The 25076-nt window shown below is 35.2% G+C and overlaps 2 protein-coding genes across 5 annotated transcripts; both read right to left on the bottom strand.

Annotated features, from left to right (window-relative positions):
• Positions 1-297: 297 nt before the first annotated feature.
• On the bottom strand, positions 298-3618 carry LOC104248611 (zinc finger protein JAGGED-like). Of its 4 annotated transcripts, none has more exons than XM_009804912.2 (5): positions 3368-3618; positions 3168-3244; positions 2274-2405; positions 1753-1831; positions 298-1136 (listed from the first exon to the last, which is right to left on the bottom strand). In XM_009804912.2, coding segments are annotated over exons 1-5 (723 nt in total). In that variant the 5' UTR covers positions 3370-3618; the 3' UTR covers positions 298-703. The 4 variants fall into 4 exon arrangements, with proteins under 4 accessions (XP_009803214.1, XP_009803213.1, XP_009803212.1 ...); XM_009804911.2 differs by having other exon boundaries at positions 2274-2408; XM_009804910.2 differs by having other exon boundaries at positions 3150-3244.
• An 11521-nt stretch (positions 3619-15139) lies between these two features.
• LOC104248612 (caffeoylshikimate esterase) lies at positions 15140-20386 on the bottom strand. Its single transcript, XM_009804913.2, has 8 exons — positions 20049-20386; positions 19499-19528; positions 18359-18488; positions 18101-18247; positions 17800-17930; positions 16372-16509; positions 15997-16095; positions 15140-15903 (listed from the first exon to the last, which is right to left on the bottom strand). Exons 1-8 carry the CDS (start codon positions 20334-20336, stop codon positions 15685-15687), a joined length of 1182 nt encoding a protein of 393 aa, XP_009803215.1. The 5' UTR covers positions 20337-20386; the 3' UTR covers positions 15140-15684.
• Between the last annotated feature and the right edge of the window lie 4690 nt (positions 20387-25076).

Consider the following 25076-nt stretch of genomic DNA (forward strand, 5'->3'; position numbering starts at 1 on the left):
GTACACAGACCTTACCTCTATCTAATGAAGATAGAGAGGAATAATTACAATTATATCTTAATAATTAATCATTAATCGGTAATCTGATAAAAATGATAACTTAAATGTCAGTACATAACTTAAATCCTACTACTAATAGCTACTAAATGTAAATAAAAGATTAAGAGTACGTAGAAAGAAGGTGTGGGGGCACAAGATAAACTATGTATAGATCAATGACAAGTAATATTCCCATGCAAGAAATGCAAAAAAGGAAGCTTTTAACTTTGAGTTGAAATCTAACTTTGTTGTCCCATGTAGAGGAGCAAAACCCTTGAAAATCTAGTTCCATTGTTGTACGTAAAAGCAAACCATATAGTTACTCTCCAATCAAATCCCCTTAGCTTAAAGCCAAACTAGATATCTAGCTAGAATATGAGTGGCAAATGGCTCAAAAGCTGTTTCCAAACCTGTAGAAAAACCAAAAACTTCTCTCTTTTTCTTGACCCCATTTTGTCAGTTTTTTTTTTAGGATTCTCTTTTCAACCGTCCTCTCTCAACATTACATAAAAAGATCATTAAGACTAGCACTTAGTCTCTCACTTGCCAAAAAAAAAAAAAAAAAAAAATTAAACATAGCATAAGGAAAAGGCACAAGAAAATTAGTCAGTTTGACGCTCGTAATCTGAAAATGTTCACATAAACTGAAACAGAAAAGGATGTACTAAAATCCATTATTATTAAGCCCTTCTGTGCCTCTATTACTTCCACTGCCAAGTCCAAGTCCATGTCCTATTGGTGCACCAATGCAAGTGTAATTGTTACTACCATCAGGTAAAGTTGATGATCCCATGAAGTTATTTGGAGTTGATGAGTGTGAGTTTCCCGAAAGAACATGGCCAACAAAGTAATCGTTTGAATGGCCGGTTGGATATTGAGAAGAAAAGGAGAGGAGACGCGGCGGAGAAGGGTACATGTAGGGTGGTTGATGAGGTGGTTGTGGTGGTTGTCCTGGTGGCAAGAGGGTGGTGGAGTTGCCGGAAAATAACCTTGTTGTATAAACTGGTGGTGGTTGTGGTCTATATGAGAGTGTTGGATCACCAATATTTCCTGCTTGATGATGATAACCTCCAGCTACATGAGGAATTGGCTGGCAACTGCACCAAAAAATAAACAATATAAACACCCCCTTGGTACCAAAGTAATCGGCTATATAAATTCTTACTGATTAGTATGTTTCTCCGTTTAAATTCATCTTAAGCCAACACTAAGCAGTATACAAAAATAAACAATAATAAAACAACAAACCCAGTGTAATCCCTCAAGTAGGATTTGGGGAGGGTAATATGTACGCAAAACTTACTCCTACCTTGTGAAGGTAGAAAAGCTGTTTCGATAGACCCTCGGCTCAAGGAATATACAAAAATAAATTTACCTAAGAAAAAATCATTAAAATAACAGTGTATATCAAGCTTATTCAAAGAGAGGCAAAAACATAAGTATTTTCTTTCTTTTCATTTTATATGATGCTATATGATAGGAAACATAATTTAAGAAACAAAGTGTATTTTAACATATAACATAACTAAATTCGAATTTGTGATCTTAAACGTGCCATAATATTTTTGTAAAAAAATATATATAATAATATTATTAGAGGTCAGAGGAGAATTTTAAATTTAAAATATCAAATTAAAAAGGTGTCATTTCTTTAAAACCATATTAAAAAAATACCATAAAAAAGGAAAGAGTTTAATAGAGGACTGTACATACCCTAAGTGAGGAGGAGCAATTAGGTTATCGTTATTGAAGACGAGCTGACGAGCCCGGTTCAGAGTTTCTGTCTCCCTCTCTGTTCACAACTCAAAACACAACAAAAATCAAAATCAAAATCAAAATCAAAATCAAATCATAGAATATATGAATGAATGAATCCTTACCAAGAATATTATATATTTCCCCCAACCAACTGTTACTACTTTTGTTATGAAAACAAGATTGACATGACTACGCCTCTTTGCAAAATCATTGGCCAATACTGTTATCCTCAAATTTATAACCAAAATATTAATAAATAAATAAATAAATTAAAACTACTCAAAACCTATCTTGCCTTTCTTTTTTGCTTTGTCGGTTGAAATAAAGAGAAAAAAAGCCAAAGATTTTCTTATGAGTTTAAGTCGTATACATCGTTGCATAATAAATTTTTATATTATCATATCAACTTTACTATTTTACCCGTCGTAGCAGATAACTCGTCTTATTTTTATTTATCGAACGAAGTGAGTACTTGCCTTGACGGTGGCGGTTCATATGTCCCCCAAGAGCTTGAGATTTGCAGAACTTGAGGGAACAAAACCTACATTCATAGACTTTACCACACTCTTCTTTTCCTTCTTTAGCGCCGTTTTTCTTTTTCCTATACCCTGCTGCAAATGTACCATTTGTAGAAATTTGGATGAGACCAATCAACAATAAATATATTTTCAATTTCTTTACTAGGGTTTTGCTATGTAAAGTGAAAAAAAAATTGCTACATAAATACACAAAGTTATTTCTTGCTAAAAGAAAGTGAAAAATAAGAGCTGCTTTAATAGATTAAACAAAGCTAGCAGCTACTAGCTTGCATGAAATTTTTGGTTTCATTTTTTCTCACTATAGAAAACAAAAAAAGGGAGGAAAAATAAAGCTTGAACTTTTTTTTCATATTTTTTTCAAACTAAATTGTAGGTTTTGAAGGCATGTTCTTGAGCTTCTGTTTAAAAGATAAAATCAAATGAAAGTGAAAATAGTAAGAGTTTTAGTAATAGATAAAACAAGCTAGAACTAGCTAGCTAGTTGGCATGAGATTTTTTGTTTTCTCTTTTTAAAAAAAATTGAAAGGCAAAATAATTGGAGGAAAGAGGTTGAAAATTTTCATCTTTTGTTTTTCTTTCCCAAACTAAATTGAAGGTAGCAAAGAAAAAAGTTTTTTTTTCCTCTCAACAATAACAACAATAATCCAGTAAAATTCCGCAAGTAGGGTCTGGAAAGAGTAGTGTATACACAGACCTTATCTTTATCCGAGGAAGTAGAGACTGTTTCCGATAGGCTCTCGGCTCAAGAAGACGGAAAAAAGATATAAAAAACAAAAAGAGTACTATTTATTTAATTTGGAGAAAGTGAAGTACCATTAAATGAAGAGCTACCTTCAATAACTTGTTTACCATCTCTACAAAAGTCATCAGGTAAGTTGTTGAGGTCAAGAGGGTTTCTTTCTGGACTCCTGAAAATACATAAAACAAAAAAAAACAATATAAGAAACATAAAAAGTTAAAAAAAATTGAAAGGGTTTAATTAAAGGAAGTAGAAGATAAGAGAAGAAGTATAGTAGTGGGGTGAACCCTACATTTTACAACCGACAGAGAAAGACAGAAAGGAAAGAAAATAATATGAGGTGAAGATAAAAACTTTCGGATAGATAACTAATACAAAGTGAGTAAAGAAACTTTGGCAAATTATAATAAGACTTTCAGTTTGGGACTGAAATATTAGAGGCAGGAGGCTATAGTTGAGTTGAGTTGAGTGATGATGAAGAAAAAAGTGTGAAATGGTGTGGGGTTTGAAAGTTCTCTATCAGTTTTTTCTGCCAAAATCTCTCTCTTGAAATTGGACATACATATGCAGATCTAGAGGGGTCTCGTGACTTTTAAAGAGGAGATTATATATGGGAAAGGGACCACCCTAGGGAGTATAGTGGGATTAATGGAATCCGTCGATCCTTAATAAGAAGTCTCGGGTTAGAGCCTTAAAAATAAAAAAACTTCTAGTAGGGAGTGTTTCCTTTTAATGGACCAATACCGTATAAATGTGAATTAGTTGAGCCACTATGTTCGAAATAATAGAAAAAAAATAAAAATTAAAAAATAGCCATATTTACAATTGATAATTAAAAAATAGTCACAGTTTCAAAAGTAATCGAAATTTTGCCACTTTTTCATGTAAAGATCAAATCTGGTAAAAACACCCTAAAAATCTAGTATAATATATTGGAGTCGAATTTTTTACATATGAGATATTCCAACATAATGTTTTGGAGTTCCAGTATAATATGTTGAAAGTTTATACACATGAGCTCCATAATCCAGTTTATTATGCTGGAACTTTCCATGTGCTGGAGTTCTAATATAATATGCTGGAAATTTATACGCATGAGCTTCATAATCCAACATACTTTCCGTATTTCATCAAAATTGTGACCATTTTTTAATAATTTTGCAAACCCTGACTATTTTTTTATTATCGGTCCAAAAATTAGCTAGCGCATGCTACTTTCACCAAATAATAGATGGTTATGAAAAAGCATCTTTATAAAAATAGCTTGCTAATTATGTTTCTAGCCGATGTGCATAAATTATACGATGATTATATATAGATTACATATGTATTATATATCCTCCAACTATTTTTAGATTAAATGATTGGACGAGTGACCAGATATTTACTATAATTCTTACGTAAAAAGGTTGGGGGGGGGGGGAAGGGTTTATGGACAGGTGAGAATGGGATTTGTCATTTGGCTAGGATAGAGGGGAGAGAGAATGGGAGACGGACGTTGCCTTTGAGTTTTCTTGGCTTACATAAAGTAAAGCTAGGTTTAGTGCCCTCGAACTACTAGTTTCTTGTCCAATATCATCAATCAAATAATTGATTATAACAACTAAAAGACGCAGTTTCATTATGGTTATCCCTAGTCGTCCAAGAGTAGTAAGTTTTGTTAGTAAAATAGTTCCTCTTTTAAGTTTTGCATTGGAATTTGTTAACTTAAATGCTTATTTTAATCTCTTTTAAAGGGTACATAAGATTATCATTCAAGAATCTCAACTTTTACTGTGGGCGGGATTAGCTTTGCTTGCAAGTACCTAAACAATATTAAATTATCATGCTTGCATGTCTACTCCTGATAGGTGCAAGGGTCTGGATTGGTTTGATACCTATAATTTTTTTATATATACTATATAACTATTGGAAAAAATTTTCTAAAAATAAATATAATTAAGTAAATAAAAGTGAGTTTTACAATAAAATTAACTTTATATGATATGATAATACTACAATTCAACATGGTATTAGACCCGGGTCAAAGTTTGGTAAGCTCGTTCATAAAACCAACTTCTCTGTACATATGTTCTATTATGAGCTGTAGACATCGAAATTTTGACGGATCAAGCTAAATCTTAAATTCAAGATATTACAAGATTTTTGAAATCCTAGGAGTCTATTAGGATTGCTTGGAGGCTACTCTACCCTAAATCCTAATTCTCTATTAGGATTGCTTGGAGGCTACTCTACCCTAAATCCTAACTCATGCCTATATAAAGGGATACATATTCCCCTGAAGAGGCATCTCGAATTCCACAGAAATTCATGGAATATTCACAAAGAGATCAAAAGATATCAAATATTGTCTTTCTCAAAGCCGCCGAGGTGATCAATGGATGATCTTCCTTTTTATGGAGATCAAATACATCCCAAGGCACCATTTTAGTTATGTCTCTTTGCTCGTTCGAGGACGAATGATTATTTTAAGAGGGGGAGATGTAACGACCCGGCCGGTCGTTTTGAGAGTTAGAGTCCCGATCCCTTATTAACTGCTTCCCCCGTATCTATTTTTGCTATTGTGACACTTAGTTCCTAAAACGGAGGCATAAGACTTAGAATTTGGACCGGAGTCAGAACTGTATGAAAATGACTCCGGAATGGATTCTGTCGATTCCGTTAGCTCCGTTGGGCGATTTTGGGCTTAGGGTCGTATTCAGATTGTATTTTCGAGGTCCGTAGCTCATTTAGGCTTGAAATGATGAAAGTCGAATTTTTGGGGTTTTGGGCCGATAGTGGAATTTTTAATATCGGGTTCGGAATCTGATTCCGAAAGTTAGAGTAGGTCCGTAGGGTTGAATATGACTTGTGTACGAAATTTGAGATCAATCGGACGTGGTTTGATAGGTTTCGGCATCGGTTGTGGAAAATTAAAGTTTCAAGTTCATTAAGTTTGGATTGGAGGGTGATTTGTACTTTTAGCGTTGTTTGATGTGTTTTGAGGGCTCGACTAAGTTCGAATGGTGTTTTGGGATTGATTGGTATGTTTGGTTGAGGTCGCAGGGGCCTCGGGTGAGTTTTGGGTGCTTAATGGATTGGTTTGAGACTTAGGAAAAAGTTTGAAGCTATTGTATCTGGTGTAACCGCACCTGTGCATTTTGGGCCACAGGTGCGGAGCAGCAGAAGCGGCTGTGGAACCGCAGAAGCAGCTATGGAACCGCAGAAGCGGATATGGGCCTTGTCCAGCTGGGTCTGCAGGTGCGGTGAGGGCTCCGCAGAAGCGGTTGGGGACTGCAGTAGCAGGCTCGTAGGTGCAGCCTAGTGCTCGCAGATGCGGTCCCAGCCCACTTAAGTTGATTTTGCACCTGCAATGGTTTTTCCGAAGGTGCGGAGCCGCAGATGCGTGTAAGTAACCGCAGGTGCGGTTTAACTGGCAGAAAAGGGGCCAAATCGAGGTTTATGTCATTCTTCACCATTTGACTTTGAGAGCTCGGATTTGGGTGATAATTTGAAAGATTTTCAGAGGAAGCTATTGGATTTGGGCTATTCGGAGCTGGATATTCATGGAAAGAGCATTATTACAGATTGATTTGAGCTTGGTTCGAGGTAAGTGGCTTGTCTAACCTTGTGTGGGGGAACTCCCCTTAAGATTTGGTACTGATTGATATATGAGCGTCGTGTACGTGAGGTGACAAGTACGTACACTAGCTATTTGTTGGAAAACTCCATTTTTGCTAAGTTATTACTTGTTTTCTCCTTTTTGAATTACTCTAGCATATGTACTATCCTGTTTAGACTAGAAAAGCATGCATACGTGTTTTAACTGCCTATTTGAACTCTTTGCAGCATGTTTAGTAAAATTACCCAGTTTTCTTTCATTTGAACTTAACCTAAGCTGTAGATTTTCTTGTTGTGACTGTTATTTATATTTGGTTGAGCTGCATATTTACTTTGGGACAACGGAACGGTATTTCGGGAGATCCCTCTATACAGCACATTTACTTTGGGACTACGAAGCGGTATTCCGGGAGATCCCCCTGCACATTTACGTTTGGGACTACGGGACGGTATCCCGGGAGATCCCCTGTTGCTATTACTGTATTCTGAGCTATTGGCTTCCATTGAATTTTTTTTCCTGTTAGATTCCTGTATTTATTTTACTATAATATTTCTTCTTGTCTTATTTCATTATATTTATACCAGTAAGGCCCTGACCTGATCTCGTCACTACTCGATCGAGGTTAGGCTTGGCACTTACTGGGTACTATTGTGGTGTACTCACGCCCTTCCCTGCACATGTTTTTCATGTGCAGATCCAGATACCCCTTATCAGCCGCATTACCAGTGAGGTGAGACGGCTGTGGAGACGCTTATGTTTGCAACATATTATTTGTGATATAAAAATAAATTGCAATCACAATATAAATGTAATACTCCTCATTACAAAAAAAGGGTAATTAAGTAATTTACCCAAGAAAACAAAAATAACAATCGCAACAACAAAAAAAATTACAGTATAAGATGAAATAGGGGCAAAGCCCTACGCTAACAAAAACAAAAGAATAAAGGGACGAAACCCCTTTCTCTGGCCAAAATCAAAAAGAAAGAGAGGGAAAAGTGTTTGCTAAATAAAACCAAACCAGAAGCAAAAAGGGATTAGAAAAAAATCCCCTTCAGCCAACGCACAACAGGAAAACAAAAAGGGAGGGAAAATTTCTAGTGTGCCTGAAAAGATGAGGATAACGGATGCGCATATCCTACTCGGTCTCCGAAGTTACCTCCTCGATCGGCTGACCCCGCCGCTGAACCTTTACTGATGCAATGTTCTTTGACCTCAGCTTTCAAACTTGCCTGTCCAAGATAGCCACTGGCTCCACAACATAAGATAGATCCTTGTCCAACTGGATTGAGCTGAAGTCCAACACGTGAGATGGATCACCGTGATATCTGGAGCATAGAAACATGAAATACCAGATGAACTCCTGTTTGGCTGGAAGGTAAGGCAAGCTCATAATCAACCTCCCCAACTCGCCGCAATACATCAAAGGGACCAATAAACCTTGAACTCAGCTTGCCCCTCTTTTCGAACCTCGTAACGCCCTTCATAGGCGAAGCCCGAAGCAAGACCCACTCTTCAACCATAAATGAAACACTACGAACCTTTCGGTCCGTATAAATCTTCTGTTGGGACTAGGCTGTGTGAAGTCTATCCTGAATCACCTTAACCTTCTCCAAGGCGTCCTGAACCAAGTCTGTGCCCAATAATCTAGCCTCGCCCGGCTCGAACCAATCCGCTAGGGATCGACACCACCTACCATACAGAGCCTTATACGGTACTATCTCAATGCTGGACTGATAACTTTTGGTGTAGGCAAACTCCGAAAGTGGCAAGAACTGATCCCAAGTACCTCCAAACTCCATCACACACGCACAGAGCATATCTTCAAGAATCTGAATAGTGCACTCGGACTGCCCATCCATTTAAGGGTGAAATGTTGTGCTCAACTCCACCCGAGTACCCAACTCATGTTGTATTGCTCTCCAGAACTGTAATGTAAACTGCGTACCTCGTTCAGAGATGATAGATACTGGCACGCCATGAAGTCTGACAATCGCACAAATATAAACTCGAGCCAAGTGCTCGGAAGAATAGGTAGTCATCACTGGAAGGAAATGAGCTGACTTGGTCTGCCTATCCACAATCACCCAAACTACATCAAACTTCCGTTGAGTCAGTCAGAGTCCAACAACGAAATCCATAGTGGTCTGCTCCCATTTTCACTCCGAAATCTCTAACTTCTTACCCATTTGGTCGTTGATGCTCATATTTCACCTACTGACAATTTAGGCATCGAGCAACATACTCCAATATATCTTTTTTTTTATCTTCCTCCATCAGTAATGTTGCCTCAAATCCTGATACATCTTCGCGGCACCCGGATGAATAGAGTACTGCGAGCTGTGAGCGTCCTGAAGAATCAACTCATACAAATCGTCCATATTAGCACACATAGCCTGCCCTGCATCCTTAAAGTACCATCATACCCAATAGTGACCTCCTTAGCATCACTGTGCTGAACCGTGTCCTTATAGACAAGCAGATGGGGATCATCATACTGACGCTCCCTGATAGGATCATAAAGAGAAGACCGGGAGACCACACAAGTCAATACTCGACTAGGCTTAGAAATATTCAATCTCACAAACTGATTGGCTAAGGCCTGAACATCCAACGCCATAGGCCTCTCCGACGCTGGTAGATAAGCTAAACTCACCAAACTCTCTGCCCGGCGACTCAAAGCATCGACCACCACATTGGCCTTTCCCGGGTGGTACAAAATGGTGATATCATAATCCTTAAGCAGCTCTAACCACTTCCTCGGACGCAAATTAAAATCCTTCTACTTGAACAGATGCTGCAAACTCCGGTGATCAGTGTAGATCTCACAAGGGACACCGTACAAATAGTGCCTCAAATCTTCAAGTCATGAACAATAGTAGCTAACTCCAGGTCGCGGACAAGATAGTTCTTTTCATAAACCTTCAATTGTATGGACGTGTAGGCAATCACCCTATGGTCCTGCATCAACACTGCGCCGAGGCCAACTCGCGACGCATCACAATAAATTGTATAAGACCCTGAACTTGAAGGCAATACCAATATTGGGGCTATAGTCAAAGCTGTCTTGAGCTTCTAAAAGCTCTCCTCAAGCTCTTCCGTCCACCTGAACAGAGCACCCTTCTGGGTCAACCTGGTCATAGATGATGCAATAGACAAAAATCCCTCAACAAATCGATGGTAATAACCCGCCAAACCAAGAAAGTTGCGAATCTCTGTAGCTGAGGATGGTCTGGGCCAACTCTGCACTACTTTTACTTTCTTCGAATCCACCTTGATTCCTTCACTCGATACCGCATGACCCAAGAATGCTATAGAATCTAACCAAAACTCACATTTTGAGAACTTTGCATATAGTTTCTTCTCTCTCAAGGTCTGAAGCACAGTCCTCAAATGTTGTTCATGATCTTCGCGACTCTGGGAATATACCAGAATGTCATCAATAAAGACAACGACGAACGAGTCAAGATAAGGCCAGAATACACTGCGCATCAAATGCATAAATGTTGCTGGGGTTTTGGCCAGCCCAAATGACATCACAAGGAACTCGTAATGACCATACCGAGTCATGAAAGCAGTCTTCGGGATATTCTGCTCCCCAATCTTCAACTGATGATAACCTGAATGCAAATCAATCTTGAAAAACACTCGGGCACCCTGTAACTGATCAAATAGGTCATCAATACGAGGTAAAGGATACCGGTTCTTCACTATAACTTTGTTCAACTGGCGATAATCAATGCACATACGCGTAGAACCATCCTTTTTCTTCACAAACAAAACAGGAGCGCTCTAAGGTGACACACTGGGCCGAATGAAGCCCTTATCAAGCAATTTCTGTAATGTTCCTTCAACTCATTCAACTTAAGAGGAGCCATATGATAAGGAGGAATAGAGATGGGTTGAGTGCCCGGCAACAAATCAATGCCAAAATCAATATCTCTGTTGGGCGGCATGCCCGGAAGATCAGCTGGAAACACATCAGGGAAATCCGTCACTACTGGAACCGAATCAACTGTAGCGGTATCAATTTCGGGGCAAATGCACATATAACCATTCTCATGCATGCTATTTAGGGATTAGTCAATATTTATTTTGTCCTAAAATTTTAAACTATATATCTTAATTTTAGGGCAACTCAAGATATTTTTATCCTAAAAAATTAAATAAAAAACTAAAATTCAAAACGCATAGACTAATTTCTAAATAGTATCCCTTTAAAGTGGCTACCCTATGTCATTTCTACCTCAATTTCTTTAGTTTTAGCCGTGGGAAAGCCTTTATATGATAATAAAGCTGTTAGTAATTATAGAGAGAACTAGATGTAGTACATTAAGAACTAGACGCAGTACAACTAATATAAATTAAAGTAAGAGTTGAAGTTGACTTGTTATCTGCTTTTCTCAATTAGATCTGGATATCTTGGACAGACAAAAAAAATGGGAGAATAAGAGATAGTGACTATCACTATATTCTTTCTTGTTGCACTTTTTTCCAACATAAAGATTATAAGGAAGAAAAATATAGATCCAATAAATTGCCAACAAAATGTTAAAGAAAATACACATTGACCTTCCTAATATACAACTGAAGTTAACGATATTCATAATTAAAGTTTGTTCGGATCAAAGATGGACATATCAATTTGAGTTAAATAGTGGGTCATAAGTCGTAACTCAACTCACCCAACTAATAACTATTTTTCAATAGTTTATTTGTTCTTCTATAATTTGTTTACTTATCAAATTAGATTGACAAAAGTTATTTATTTATTTATTATGGTTGTATTAAACAAATCAAACAATAAAAAAAATTATTTTTCTATGTTTTTATAATTTTTTATGAGTCAATCTGGGGTTACGTATGCTGCGCAAATCAGCCCAAGATTTTAGACGGGCTAATTTGGGTTATGGCCAGATATCTGCGGGAGAAATTAAAAAATAGCCAGATTTATAAGTGGACATTCAAAAATAGCCACTGTTTCAAAAGTAATCGAAATTTAGCCATTTTGCATGTAAAGATAAATTTGAACCAAAACACTGTTTAAAATCCGAAAAAATACTCCAATATAATATACTCAAGTTCCAGTATAATATACCGGTCCAACATAATCTACTCTACATTTAAAAAACGATTATATTTGCTTGGGTAAGTTCATTAATTCTTAAAGGGTACTATTCTTAATTAGTGAGTGTTCTATAAATTAATTAAGATTTCACATTTGTAATATACTCTATTACTGTTCATTTCTATACTGAGCAACATTATATATTGTACTTGAAACAGATGCACTCGTAGTAGTATGTAACCTATAGTACAACATACATGAGATTGTTTAAACATTGAGGGAATTTGAGGGAGTTAATGGATTAAAGCTAGAAAGAGACACAAATAAATTAATCCTCACTCCCGAATAAGTTAGGGTGGCTATATGAATAATCACTTCTTTATTTAAGCTCAATTCATATAATCATTATACAAAATATTTGTATTATGAGGATTCATTATGAATTACGTTTTCTTTGAGCCGAAAGTCTATCAGAAATAATCTCTCTACCTTTACAAGATAGAGTAAGGTCTGCATACATACTACCATCCCCAGACCTCATTTGTTGTTGTTATTTTATGAGAATTCAGTATGAATTGACAAGTTTTATGCTGGCTGCCAGCCAACCGTAACTTTCCTCCTTTACTAAGATTTGGAACCGGCAATATGAGCAAGCTCATGCATGTTGTAGCATCAAAGTTAAGGTACAATAGAAGAAGACATTTATACCTTGGGGATAATCCAGTCAAAACTTAGCCTTACACATTACACTGTTTTGTCATAAGTAAAATCATGTCAATGAAAGGCATGCTCAAATATTATGAAGTCCAATTAATGGCTCTCCTTTTACTACAGTACAACAACATATCCTAAGCTTTGCCATTGTCTCATTGAAATGTTTCTATCAACCACAATATACTATGTACTACTACTTCCCCACTGTTGTTCTCTTATGATTTTTTAGGTGGTGTTTTGTCCATGAAGTTGGCACTTTTTTCTCTTTGTTTGATAACATTTTCTGAATTGATTAAAGGAAAAAGGACTAAAGTTGCTCATGTACTATCTGAAAATTGCTTAATTTTACCTTCCGTTATACTTTGAGTCTGTGCATACTTTTATTCAAGCAAATTGTCTTGTATTTGTTGTTGCTGTTAAATGATTCAGCATGAAATACGTGAACTTCATGTGTCATAATTATACTTCGAGGAAAAAGTCTGTGGCAAAAACGATATCTTTTTCTCTATTTTTGAGTACGATTTAAACTTATTATCAGTTATACTCATGTTAGAGCTCAATTAGGGGTCAAACAAAAAAAATATAGCAGCACGGTACACTAAGCTGCCGCTACGTCTGGGGTCAAAAACAAAAACAAAATATTTTTCTAATGATGGGGTAAGATTAGACGCAAAGTATAAAGTTGCTCAATCAGTACAAAGGCAAGTTCGACTATTTTCCCTTGTTAAAAATATGTCCTGGTGCACTAGTATGTCCGCTTTTTGTGTCACGTTTTAATTTGTGTCCGCTTTGCAAAAAAATTACAAGCGTACCCGTTTTTTCGCATAACTTCAGCATACGGGGCTGAAGTAGCAAAGACAATCACGCAAAACTTCAGCACTCTAGTAGACGGGCCTGAAGTAGCTGAAGTTTTTGTTTTGTAACTAGCGAAGTTTTTGTTTTTGTAACTGGCGAGCTGAAGTTTTTGTTTTATAACCAGCGAACTTCAGCTCTTACTTCAAGAAGCCAACTGTTTAGAAATGCTTCTAATGGTTTTGGTTTTCAAGTGAATGAAATAGAAAATAGCTCAACTCGAACAACAAATAAGACAGTGATTTATCGCGCTACTCTTGATCCTGATGGTATTTTTAGGCTTTATACACACAGTTTTGAAGGAAGAGATGAATCGAGCTTGGAAATCAATTGGTCATCGCTATAAAATCAATGCCAAGCCAGGGGATTCTGTGGTGTAAATAGTTATTGTACTGCAAGAAATGGCAGCAGCAACACAGGTGCTTGTTCTTGCTTACCAGGACCATGAAATGAAATTCCAAGGATGCTATCGGGGATTTGTTTATATAGAGCCTTGTGGAAGCAGCAAATCTACGTTATTGGCCTATAATCTCACCATGATTCAACACGTGAAACAAGAAAGAAGTAGAAAAAGAAGAAAACGAAAGAGGAGAAGGAGGAGAAAGGGGGCTGAAATTATTTAAAAAGTGGATAAAAGTTAGAAGTTTTTTAAAAAATGGGTATAGGTTAAATGGGGGCGACCAAATAGGACGCCCCGTGTAATTTTTACGGTGCACTATTCTAAAAACTAATTTGTTAATAGAACAGAACTTACAATTTTTTTTTTAACAGATCAAATACTTTTCTTTTCTCGAACTAATTTTTTCTTCAATATTTTTTTAACAAGTGCTCAAATGGAGCCTCGATCTTACAGCAGTTCATTCCAGTTCTTGTTTTTTCCATTCTATTAAATGAAAAATAAATAAATAAAAGCCGCTGTAAAAATAATAACCAAACAATATATAAAATATATATATATTGTTTGTTTATATATACATTATGTGTATTATATACAAAAATTATATAATTTTTCGGCTACCAGGTGTAAATAATTTCTAGCGCAGACTAAAAGTAATAATATCCCAAACAAAAACAAAATGACTAAAAAGTGACATGTGGTTGCAGTCTTGTAAATGATTGGGGGTAGGGGTGTTCATGGTTCGGTTTGAATCGGCTTTTCCCTAAAAAGAAACCAAACCAAGTAAGTCGGTTTTTTAAATATTAGAACCAAACCAAACTAATTAAGTCGGTTTTTTCTCGATTCGGTTTATGTCGGTTTTTCGGTTATTTGTAGGTTTTTTCTTAAATATAAGACATACACTACCAAACACACATTTCGGCGATCATATTTTCAAAGTAACACTATCAAATCTATTGCCCTTTGAGAAATCTATTATTTACCAAGATATATTGATGATAATTGAATCAAATAGTGATGAATAATTTAAGGACTCAATTTAAAATATATTATTTTTAACATGAAATAGATTCTTACACTTAACAAAAGAAAACTACCAATTAAACTATAATGTAAAGGTAAAGAACTGTACTAAAAGTGCAAACGATTAATATTTATTATAAAATTTTTAAACTTTGTATAAAAGCATACATATATATAGGTGTAATAATAAATTTAAAATAGCTACTCATATATTCGATTTGGTTCATTTTTTTTTTTTAATTAAAACGAAAACCAAACCAAATTTGATCGATTTTTAAATTTCAAAACCAAAACCAAACCAAACCAAAAAGTATCATTTTTTTGATCGGTTTGGTTTGGTTTTCGGTTTGGTTGGGATTTTCGGATTTTATGAACACCAATTAGGGTAGTGACTCCTCTATTTTGAGACTTAGAACCAAAGATTGACATCTTTTAGAATGATCCAAAACTCAAAAATACAAGATTTTGTGTTTGATGAAAAACAATAAACAAACAATAGTTTCGTCAACTATGCCTCAGTCCCAAACAAGTTGGGGGCTCGGCTATATGAATCCTCACTTTTAAACTCAACTCATCTCATCATCATAATTTTGTTTCGACCTAGAATCGAACCCTCGTTTCTCACTTGCTGGGCGCCTAAATTTCAGCTTCATAACCAAATCACCCAACAATAACAATAGCAGTTACAAAATATTGCCATATGCCTATATCCCACAATGACAACAACAACAACATACCCAGTAATATCCCACACTGTAGGGTCTGGGGAGGGTAGTGTGTATGCAGACCTTACCCCTACCTTGTGAGGATAGAGAGTTTGTTTCTAATAGACCCTCGGTATATCCCACAATGAATTTGGTTTTATTGTCTAGCATCACATTTCCTAAACTAGATCAATGGTGTTGGTTCCCAACTACAAGAAATCCCTCTACAAAACCCCTTAAAAACTCAAGCCTAATTTGCGGAGCAACGAGAATCAAGCCACGAGATAATGTCATTGAGCACAGTAAGAATCCTGTCATCAGGTTCACCTTCAAGAATGCAGTGATAGCCTCCTTCATAGAGCTTAAGAGTTTTGTCGCTGCTCGAAGACTTATCATACAGATACTGACTAACGAGAGGATCCGTCACTTTATCTGCAGCTCCGTGAAGAATGAGCATCGGGGATGCCACCTGCACGTGTCGTTACATACAAATTGTTAATTCCTTCGGACATAGCTGGAAAACAAGATAGTGCTTTGTCGATAAACGTGGAAATGTACTGACCTTTTCCACCTGCGATTCTATGTATTTTGTAGCGTTTAAGAGTTCAACAGCAGTTTTCACGCGTGTTTTATGCGAGTAAGAGATTACATTGTATGGAGCCTAGAAGAAAATGAAACAACAACTAGCTTTAGTAAACCATCAATTCAGAGCTGTGCTAAGAATACATTGAACACCAATGCGCGGTGGGCATTCTTTTGCTTTTTGCAACTATTAATATTCATTATCTCTTCTTCTCAAATTCGGCAATTCTCCATAGTTCATGTCCAGGCTAACCATGTATGCGAATAGTTTTTTCAAACGGAAGGTTAGAGTAGTCATCATTTGGCTAGTATTCTTTTTTAACTTAACATATTAGAGACTAAATAGAGGCGTTACCATTTTCCTTTTCTTGAACTCCCTGAATGCCAATTCTGCCAAATCTTTAGTAGGGACTATCTTTGCTTGTGGCGTAACGTTTGATACAAAAATCAAGACTTTCTGTAGGAGAACTGGTGGCGTCATGTCTTCTGCAATCTTAGCAACACCACAGGGTCAGCGAAATTCTAGCATTAAGAATGTTCAACTTCCAACAAACATGAAAACATTTGCAATATAAAAATTCAAGACGCACAGGATTTCATGGAAATGCTCAGAGGAACATGTAAATTACATGAAATAAAGAGGCCTGTGCATCTTGAATTTTTATATTGTAAATGTTTTATTTCTACAATGAATCATCCAAGATTGATACGCTGACATTTTTCTGGCAACAAAACTATTGCTTATTAGAATGGACTCTATTCGTTTCATATTGTATGGAGAAATGAGAAGCATTGCACAGGCCAACCTTGATACTTAGTGGTGAAAAAGAAAATATCTAAGAAGCCTTCGCAATAAACAAAGCTTTTCTGATAGAAACACCACATTGTAGAGAGAATAAATTAGGACAAATCTTTAAAGAAGCAAATGGAAACAAAAAAACAAACAGTTGGTACCTAAAAATTTGAAATTCTCTGGAGAATATTAGCATGGAGAATTTCACATGTCGGTAAGAATTTCAGGATAAGCATGCATCAGTTTGAAACCAGATTATTACCATAAGTCCGTAACTGTTCTTGTAGGTCTCCCCTCATTAAGAGAAGACAAGACTGAAAAAGCAAAGAGGGCTAAAAATATGCAGGATTCCTGGCAATCAGCATGAGTATCAATTACTCAGAAAGCTAAAATTTGTTAACAGTATAGAGCAATGAATCAAAATGACGGTTGAGTGTTTTAGTATCAGTGAGTGACAATGAAGCAAACCGAGTTTTGTCTGTAAATCAATTATCTTTTTCTGGTACAACTTTGTGGATGGCCAACATAATTTCCACGAGTTAGCCTATTTTTCATTTGACAACAGTTGGTTACTCTCAATTGTTAACTCTTGAGTTAGCCTATTTCTTTTTATTTAGCTTATGAACTCTTAAGTCTTGAGTCTAAGAAAATTTAAGAACCTAAGATTCAAATGGAAGGCCGAAGAGACACGTAATATTTGGTATTCGGGAAATGAAGATGGATGATCACAAGCAAAACTGAAAATTATGCAATCTTTGAAACCATTGAACATATTCAAGTGTTAAGATACTGAACTTGTTGAGATGATCATTTTAACGCATTTTAGTTAGATGAAGAGAAATCCAGACATTCTGAACTTTTAGGAGAAAAGAAGGGGTGATAAATACATTGGTTCAGTTCACAATAAATATGTTCAACAAATTGAGATAATGGAGTTTGGAGATGACGATAATATAAGAAGTTAGTTAGTCGAGCTAAAGATAATATTACTTTGCACATTGGCGCAACAAGGACAACTCCATCCCATTGACGTGGTTCCTTTAGAAGAGCTTTCAGAGCAATTGCACCTCCCATTGATTGCCCAAATATAAAGCAGGGAAGCCCGCTAACTTCTGGCCTACCTGCTCCATCACAAGAGAAACTATCATTAAAATTTCACACGAGAAGCATACTCTAAAAAGAATTAGATTAAGTCGTGAAAAATACACGTCCAAATGTTCATAACACACCTTAATCGGTCATTGTCATTATCTATGAAATTATGACAGAGCACACCCTCGCTGCGACATACCTTTTATCTTCACATACTGCTCATTGACATTGTCAACTATACCATCAAATTCAGGAATATATCCGTGCAAACCATCCGAGAGACCAAAACCGGGATGGTCAATCGCATAGACTGCATAGCCAGAGGCCGAAATAAACCTTGCAATACCTGAATCAACAAATCATACAAAAGATTATTAAAGGCTACTACTTGTTGATAATAATGAACAGAGTCATGCTACAATTGGTTCTGGAGTTAAAGAGATAATAACGAACGAACCTTCAAAGAAGAAAGTGCAGGTATCACCATATCCATGACAAAAGCACAAAGCACCTTTAATTCGTACGCCTGGCTTTGGCAGCCAACTTTTACAGAAAATCTGTTGGCCTTTCGAATTTGTTTCATACCACTACAAAATGTACATGTGCAAATATTATAATTTGAAGAGATACAAACCCCTTTTCCTAAATAGGATCTTACAAAGTTAACAATTAAGAACCAGAGAAAAGGCAGCTTTTGCATAATTTTCGATCAAACAGACAAATCTAACTGGCAAGAAAGTTAAGTTTACAACACAATGTGCCATATATGTCCATAATCCCTAAACGTATAAGCCATTGCTATATTTTAAATAAGCCTTGATGAGTTCAATGGATTTCAGTTATGTTCTTTTTGCAGTAATTTAGATCTTCTTTCAAGGCACTGTCAACCTTCTTTCCTCTCTTTTTTTCTGCATTAGTACATATGAATTTTATTAAAATACATCGACGGAGGATGCACCAGTAAATTGACAGGGCATAAACTAATGAAGAGAAGTATCAATAATGACCCAAAACTTGGAAACTGAAGCCCTAGAAAAGACATGCTCTCAACAAATCATCCTAACATCACTTGCATACCTTTCTTTCAACAAATAAGAGCTGTCACTCATTTTTAATGAAAGAAAAACTAAGAGTAATCGGATTCCATAGCCGTGATAGTCGTGACTATTTCATAATCAACAAAGTCTAGACATCCAGGAAAGCTCTGCAAAACTTTTTTCCTTCTGTTTCACCATCTTTTTTGTATAATAATATGATATACGGTACCCACCGGCCCGGCTAATCCAGATTTGCACCGCGTAGGGATCAGAGTAAAGCGCCATTCCCAGGGCAAGAACCAGACTGTTTCACCTAACACACACATGCATTCCTTTCTCTCCCTCATCTTACAGAACCCATTTTCACTTTCCTAATTTGGACTTCATCCTTCTTTCAAACCAACCTCATCCTTCCTAATATGCAATCAACTTCAATGACATTGCAGACAGAGCAAAACTGAACCACAAAACTTAAAATCAAGATTTTTAATTTTCCCACAATTAGTCATACACAAAACTCTGCTACAAACACAAAAGTATTATAAAATAAAGTAAAATACCTCTTCTACTCTGATATCAGCTGGAGCCATCTGCATAACCCCATAAAGTAAAAAACCAAAAAAATTTAGAAATCACTCCAGAAGTAAAATAGTCAAAATCTACATCAAAAAGTTAATTTTAACTCCAAGAAAACATAAAGACAGTGACTTTAACATAATTAAGACAAAACCAACCTTAAACAAGACATGATCAAGCTGCTATTTATGAAGTAAATGAATCAAAATCTACATTACAAAAATATTTTTAACTCCAAAAAAAACCCAAAGACTCTAATTTTAAAATTATTAAGACAACCCAACCATAAACAAGACATGATCAGAAGCACTTATGAAGTAAAATAATCAAAATCTACACTAAAAATTCAATCTTCAATTCCAAGAAAACCAAAAATCACTAAATTTAACATAATTAAGACAAAACCAACCTTAAAGAAGACATGATCAGAATCACTTATGAAGTAAAATAATCAAAATCTACATTAAAAATTTGATCTTTAACTCCAAGAAAACCAAAAAACACTAAATTTAACATAATTAAGACAAAACCAACCTTAAATAAGATATGATCAAGCTGTTGCTGAGTAGCAATAAAAGCTGATCGAACCCTTCTTCTAGCAGGAGCATGATCCAAATTCTGTGAAGCAATTTCATTTAATGCTTCACTTACACCTTCAATTTTTGGCTTTTTAATTGCCATAGTAATCACTTTATTCTTTGAAATTAATGGTTTACACTTCAAATTATGATGGAGAATAATGGGCTGGTTAATTTTCCGGTGAATGAATGAGAATTCAGGTGGTAAAGATGGTCGGAAAGTGGAAGTTAGAGTAAGGTCCATTTTATTAAATGATCATTTACACACACACACATAGTGGAAATGTGCTTTTAAAGATTCCTATATGTATTAAAAAATGGCAATAAGCCGACAGGTGAATAGTTAGTGCACGTTCGTAATGACTTTCCAATGTGTTACTATTTGGACCATTTTCTCTGTTATTTGATTAACTGAAAAACGTGAGCTTTGAGTTTTGACTAGAATTTTTTTTTTTTACTTTTTTTAAATTTCTCTTTTTTGCTTTTAAAAAAAGATAGGCAAAAATAAATAGAAAGATCTTGTCGTAAGTGATGCAAGCTTGTTGGATTTTCGATGAGATCGTAGATCTAGTGTTATATATTCGTAAAGTATGCTTTAAAATTACTTTTAAAATAGTAAGCGCCTATACGCCTAAATAATAAATACTACTACTCTCTTTCACATTTTATATGCCAATGTCATTATTCTAATGAGTGAAAGTAATTTATTTTATTTTATCGTGTTTTAATTTAATTGGACACGAAACTTAAAAAAGTAAATAAAGTTTTGAATTTTATGATTTTAAATTAAAGATGATATAGCATATGAAAATATTGTACTTTAATCTTTTGGTCTTGAACATGAAAAAAATTATGGTCATGAACATTCGTAGGAGTATCATTACGTGTAAAATGAAAATATTGTAATTAATATTTTTAAAATATAAGAATTATTCTTTTTTAAAATAACAGTCAGAAAAATAAATTAAGACATATGAATAAAAATGGAAAATGTATTTCAATCAAAATTTCATCCTTCCTTTTATGGATTTTAATTTTTTTTTTTGACGACCGGAATTTTCAAGATTGAAAAACTAGAAAATAGAGGTGTTCACATTTTGTGATGCTCCGACCATTAGGTAGATAATCACATTGAGTTAAACTTCACTAAAATACATTTTAGGGAATAATGACAGTTCAAATTGGAAATGAGTTCCTCTTAAATTAGCTTCGTGGAATACCATGGGCACGACTCACGAGACGTAATCAGCCATCCAAGATTTGAAATTTCTGAATTCGAGATTCTAAAATTTTAAATTATTAAGTTTTAAACTAATAAATTATATTTCATGAATTTACAAGACAAATATAAAATATGAACATAAACTACTAAGTTCGTTTACACATGTAATCGAATAGCCTCTACTGATCAGTAGAAGGTGTGTCCTAAGATTAAAAGAGGGAAAATGACTTTCTTTATGGCGAAAGTTATTTTCCTACTTGTTATCTCATAGTAATTACTTTAACTAACACTTAAATATTATTATTAATTTTGTAGCAACCCCTTTGGGATGATACTACTTAGGAAACAAATCTAATTTCCTACTTACAAAATATTAAAAGAGATATTAATAAAAATATTCAGAATAATTTTAGTAGCGGAAGTAGGCTCATGCGAAAAGGTTTAAAGTGCAATATTTTTTTTTTTGAAAATACACCATAATTTTATTTTAAATGAAATACAATGTCAAAATATTAACATATGGTGATATAACCTTTCTGGATTAATCAACAAATTAAAACAACTTTCTAACAGATTTATACAATCATTCAAAATCACTACAAGTTTGTATTGTACATAAATTTCATACTATCGGGAAAAAAGAGAAACTAGTTTTCTCCTTTTCTACATATTTACAAGACAAAGTGTAAATTCAGCATATTACAAGACTTGAGTTATTAAAACACCCTAATACAATAAAATAGGTTACAAATTCAAGTTAGAAGATTTTGGTCTTTAAAATCCAACAAGCCTCCAAATAACATAAGTGTGACATATATATATATATATATATATATATATATATATATATATATATATATATATGTGTGTGTGTGTGTGTGTGTGTGTGTGTGTGTATCATGTATATCATGTATATCATGTACATGTCCCAAAACTATGCAAACCAAGGTGCATATGCAAATGTGATCTCCATAAATTCTCCCAAAGAGACTACTTCACCCTGGCCATCTTCAGATTTCATCCCGAACATTTCCTACGATAGAAAACAACTATCGCTAAGCATAAAGCTTAGTGGTGTATAAACTTTAGGCTTGGAGTCATTAAATTCTCCAATTCCCCTTTTCAGTCATAGTTAGCTCAATTTAACATAATTTAAAACAAGTGAACAAATATATCAAACATATCAATATCAAACTTTGAAGTGTTTCCAAATATCAATAACAATGTTCAAGAGTCTAGAAAGTGTATACTATCAATTTAAGAGAGTATACCAAATATCCATTTTTCGCCCAATATGTATGTCATGCCATCACACTAAGCATAATCAGATATCAAGATGGATCGAAGCCCCAAATCAAGTAGGATCAAAACCCAATAGACAAGAGAATCAAGAACCATATTAAAAATGGCTTCCTAGTTTGTACTTAACACGGACAAGTTCCATAATTCAAGACGAACTACAAATCCAAAGTCAAGATGGCAAAAGATCCAAATCAAGAGGCATGCCACGATGAGTGACAAAGTCACTGCCACAAGAAGGACAAAGTCCCAACAAGAATGCAAAATGATCAAACAATCCGTACGAATGGGCGATTTAGCAAATATCTTACAATACTTGATATAGTACGAATATAACAATATAAATTGAAGCCAAGAAAAATAAAGTATCAAGTTATTTCAATATATTCCAGCAAGTAAAAAGAGTACAAGTTTATACACAAACCTTGGTGTTTTACCACGAAACAGTTCAATCACAACTTGGGGACGTTCGAATCGTCTACGCCGTAAACAAACCAAATCTGTCCACTTCCTCAAACACTTCCCCTTTGATTTTTTTTTCAAGGGTTTATATACCTTAAATATATAATCAAGTATCTAAATAAGTTCAGTGATTTAGCAAGTCAAACTAAATATGATATTGGTGAAAATTACCCAAAAACGTTTGAAACAGAAATTCTGGACAGTATCACTGTTCTGGGTTGTGACTCAGTTTTGAAGATCTACACGGACAAACTAGACTTTCTGGTCTTCACAAAAGTTGTAGATCTATGGCTTACCGTTTCAGAACATCTTGAATCACCTCCATATCAATTTTGAAAAAAACGTTATGCTAAAATTACTAACAGCAGTACATTGAGTATTTCTAAAACTGGAAATCTGGACAGCACCTGCCCTGTACTTTCTGATCCTTTTTCAGGTAAATACCAACAAAACTAGATTTTGGTTCCTTCATAAAAGTTATAGATTTATGAAATAACTTTCCATAAAGTCCTGGATCACTGAAATCGGAGCTCTGTACAAAAAGATATGTAGAAACTTCTAGTAAGTGTCTAGTATAAAAACGAGTTTAGAAACTTACCAAGAGGAGCAACTTGATCTTCACCAAAAACGAAATTTGCTTGTTGATTTAGTAGAAATCCATGGTTTTTTTCATGAAACTTTAAATTTTCAAGTTTCTACGGAGGAGAGATATAGAGAGAGATAGAGAGAATGAGGGATAGATAGAAAGAGAGAGATGGATTCTTTGTCTTGAAGAGTAGAAACAAAATGGTTACCCAACTACTAAATATTCTTAGATAAATACAAAAGGTTGGAAACCAAAACTTAATTATATATTATATTTAATAACAACTAGTCAAAATAATATTAAGTGTTACATGTAGCAACATCATGAAACCTCATTGTCAATATTAACACAACCTAAAGTAAGAAATTTTCATATATTGACCATTTCACATTTAGGAAGTGCAAAGTAAAATATTTCCTCGTTACAAAAATGCCCAATCAAGAATGCAAATATTATAAAATATTTTGGGGTGTTACAACTCTCTCCCCCTAAAAAAAATTTCGTCTCGAAATTTACCTTGTACTAGTCCCGAAATAAATGTGGATATTGAACTCGCATATCCTCTTCTCGCTCCCAGGTAGCTTCTTCGCCTGAATGATTTCTCCAAAGAACCTTCACTAATGGGATTCTCTTATTTCTAAGCTCTTTTATCTCACGCGCTAAGATTTGGATTGGTTCTTCTTCATATGTCAAATCAGGATTAACCTCAATAGACTCAATAGGAAGAACATGAGATGGATCTGAGCGGTATTTTCGAAGCATAGAAACATGAAAGACGTTGTGGATCTTACCTAATTCAGGTGGCAAAGCTAGCTTATATGCAACCGGACCAATTCTCTCAAGTATTTCATAAGGTCCAATGAATCGAGGGCTAAGTTTACCTTTTTGGCCAAATCTCATAATCTTCTTCCATGGAGAAACCTTTAAAAATACCTTATCGCCCACATGATGCTCAATTTCACGCCTTTTAAGATCAGCATAGGACTTTTGTCTGTCTGAAGAAATTTTCAAACGATCCTTGATGATTTTTACCTTATCTTCAGTTTGTCGCACAATCTCAGGACCCACAAATTTTCTTTCACCAACCTCATTCCAACAAAGAGGCGTTCTACATTTTCTCCCATATAAAGCTTCATAAGGAGGCATGCCTATACTTGATTGGTAGCTATTATTGTAAGCAAATTCTATTAGGGCTAAGTGTTTGTCCCAACTACCCTTAAACTCAATAATGCAGGCTCGAAGCATATCCTCCAAGATTTCTATTACCCTTTCAGACTGGCCGTCCGTTTGTGGATGGAAAGCGGTACTAAAATTCAACCTGGAACCCAAAGCTTCTTGCAAGCTAGACCAAAATCTAGATGTAAACCTCGGATCTCTATCAGACACAATAGAAACAGGGATTCCATGCAGCTTCA

This window comes from Nicotiana sylvestris, chromosome 10, assembly GCF_000393655.2.
Source record: "Nicotiana sylvestris chromosome 10, ASM39365v2, whole genome shotgun sequence".
Lineage (NCBI taxonomy): Eukaryota > Viridiplantae > Streptophyta > Magnoliopsida > Solanales > Solanaceae > Nicotiana > Nicotiana sylvestris.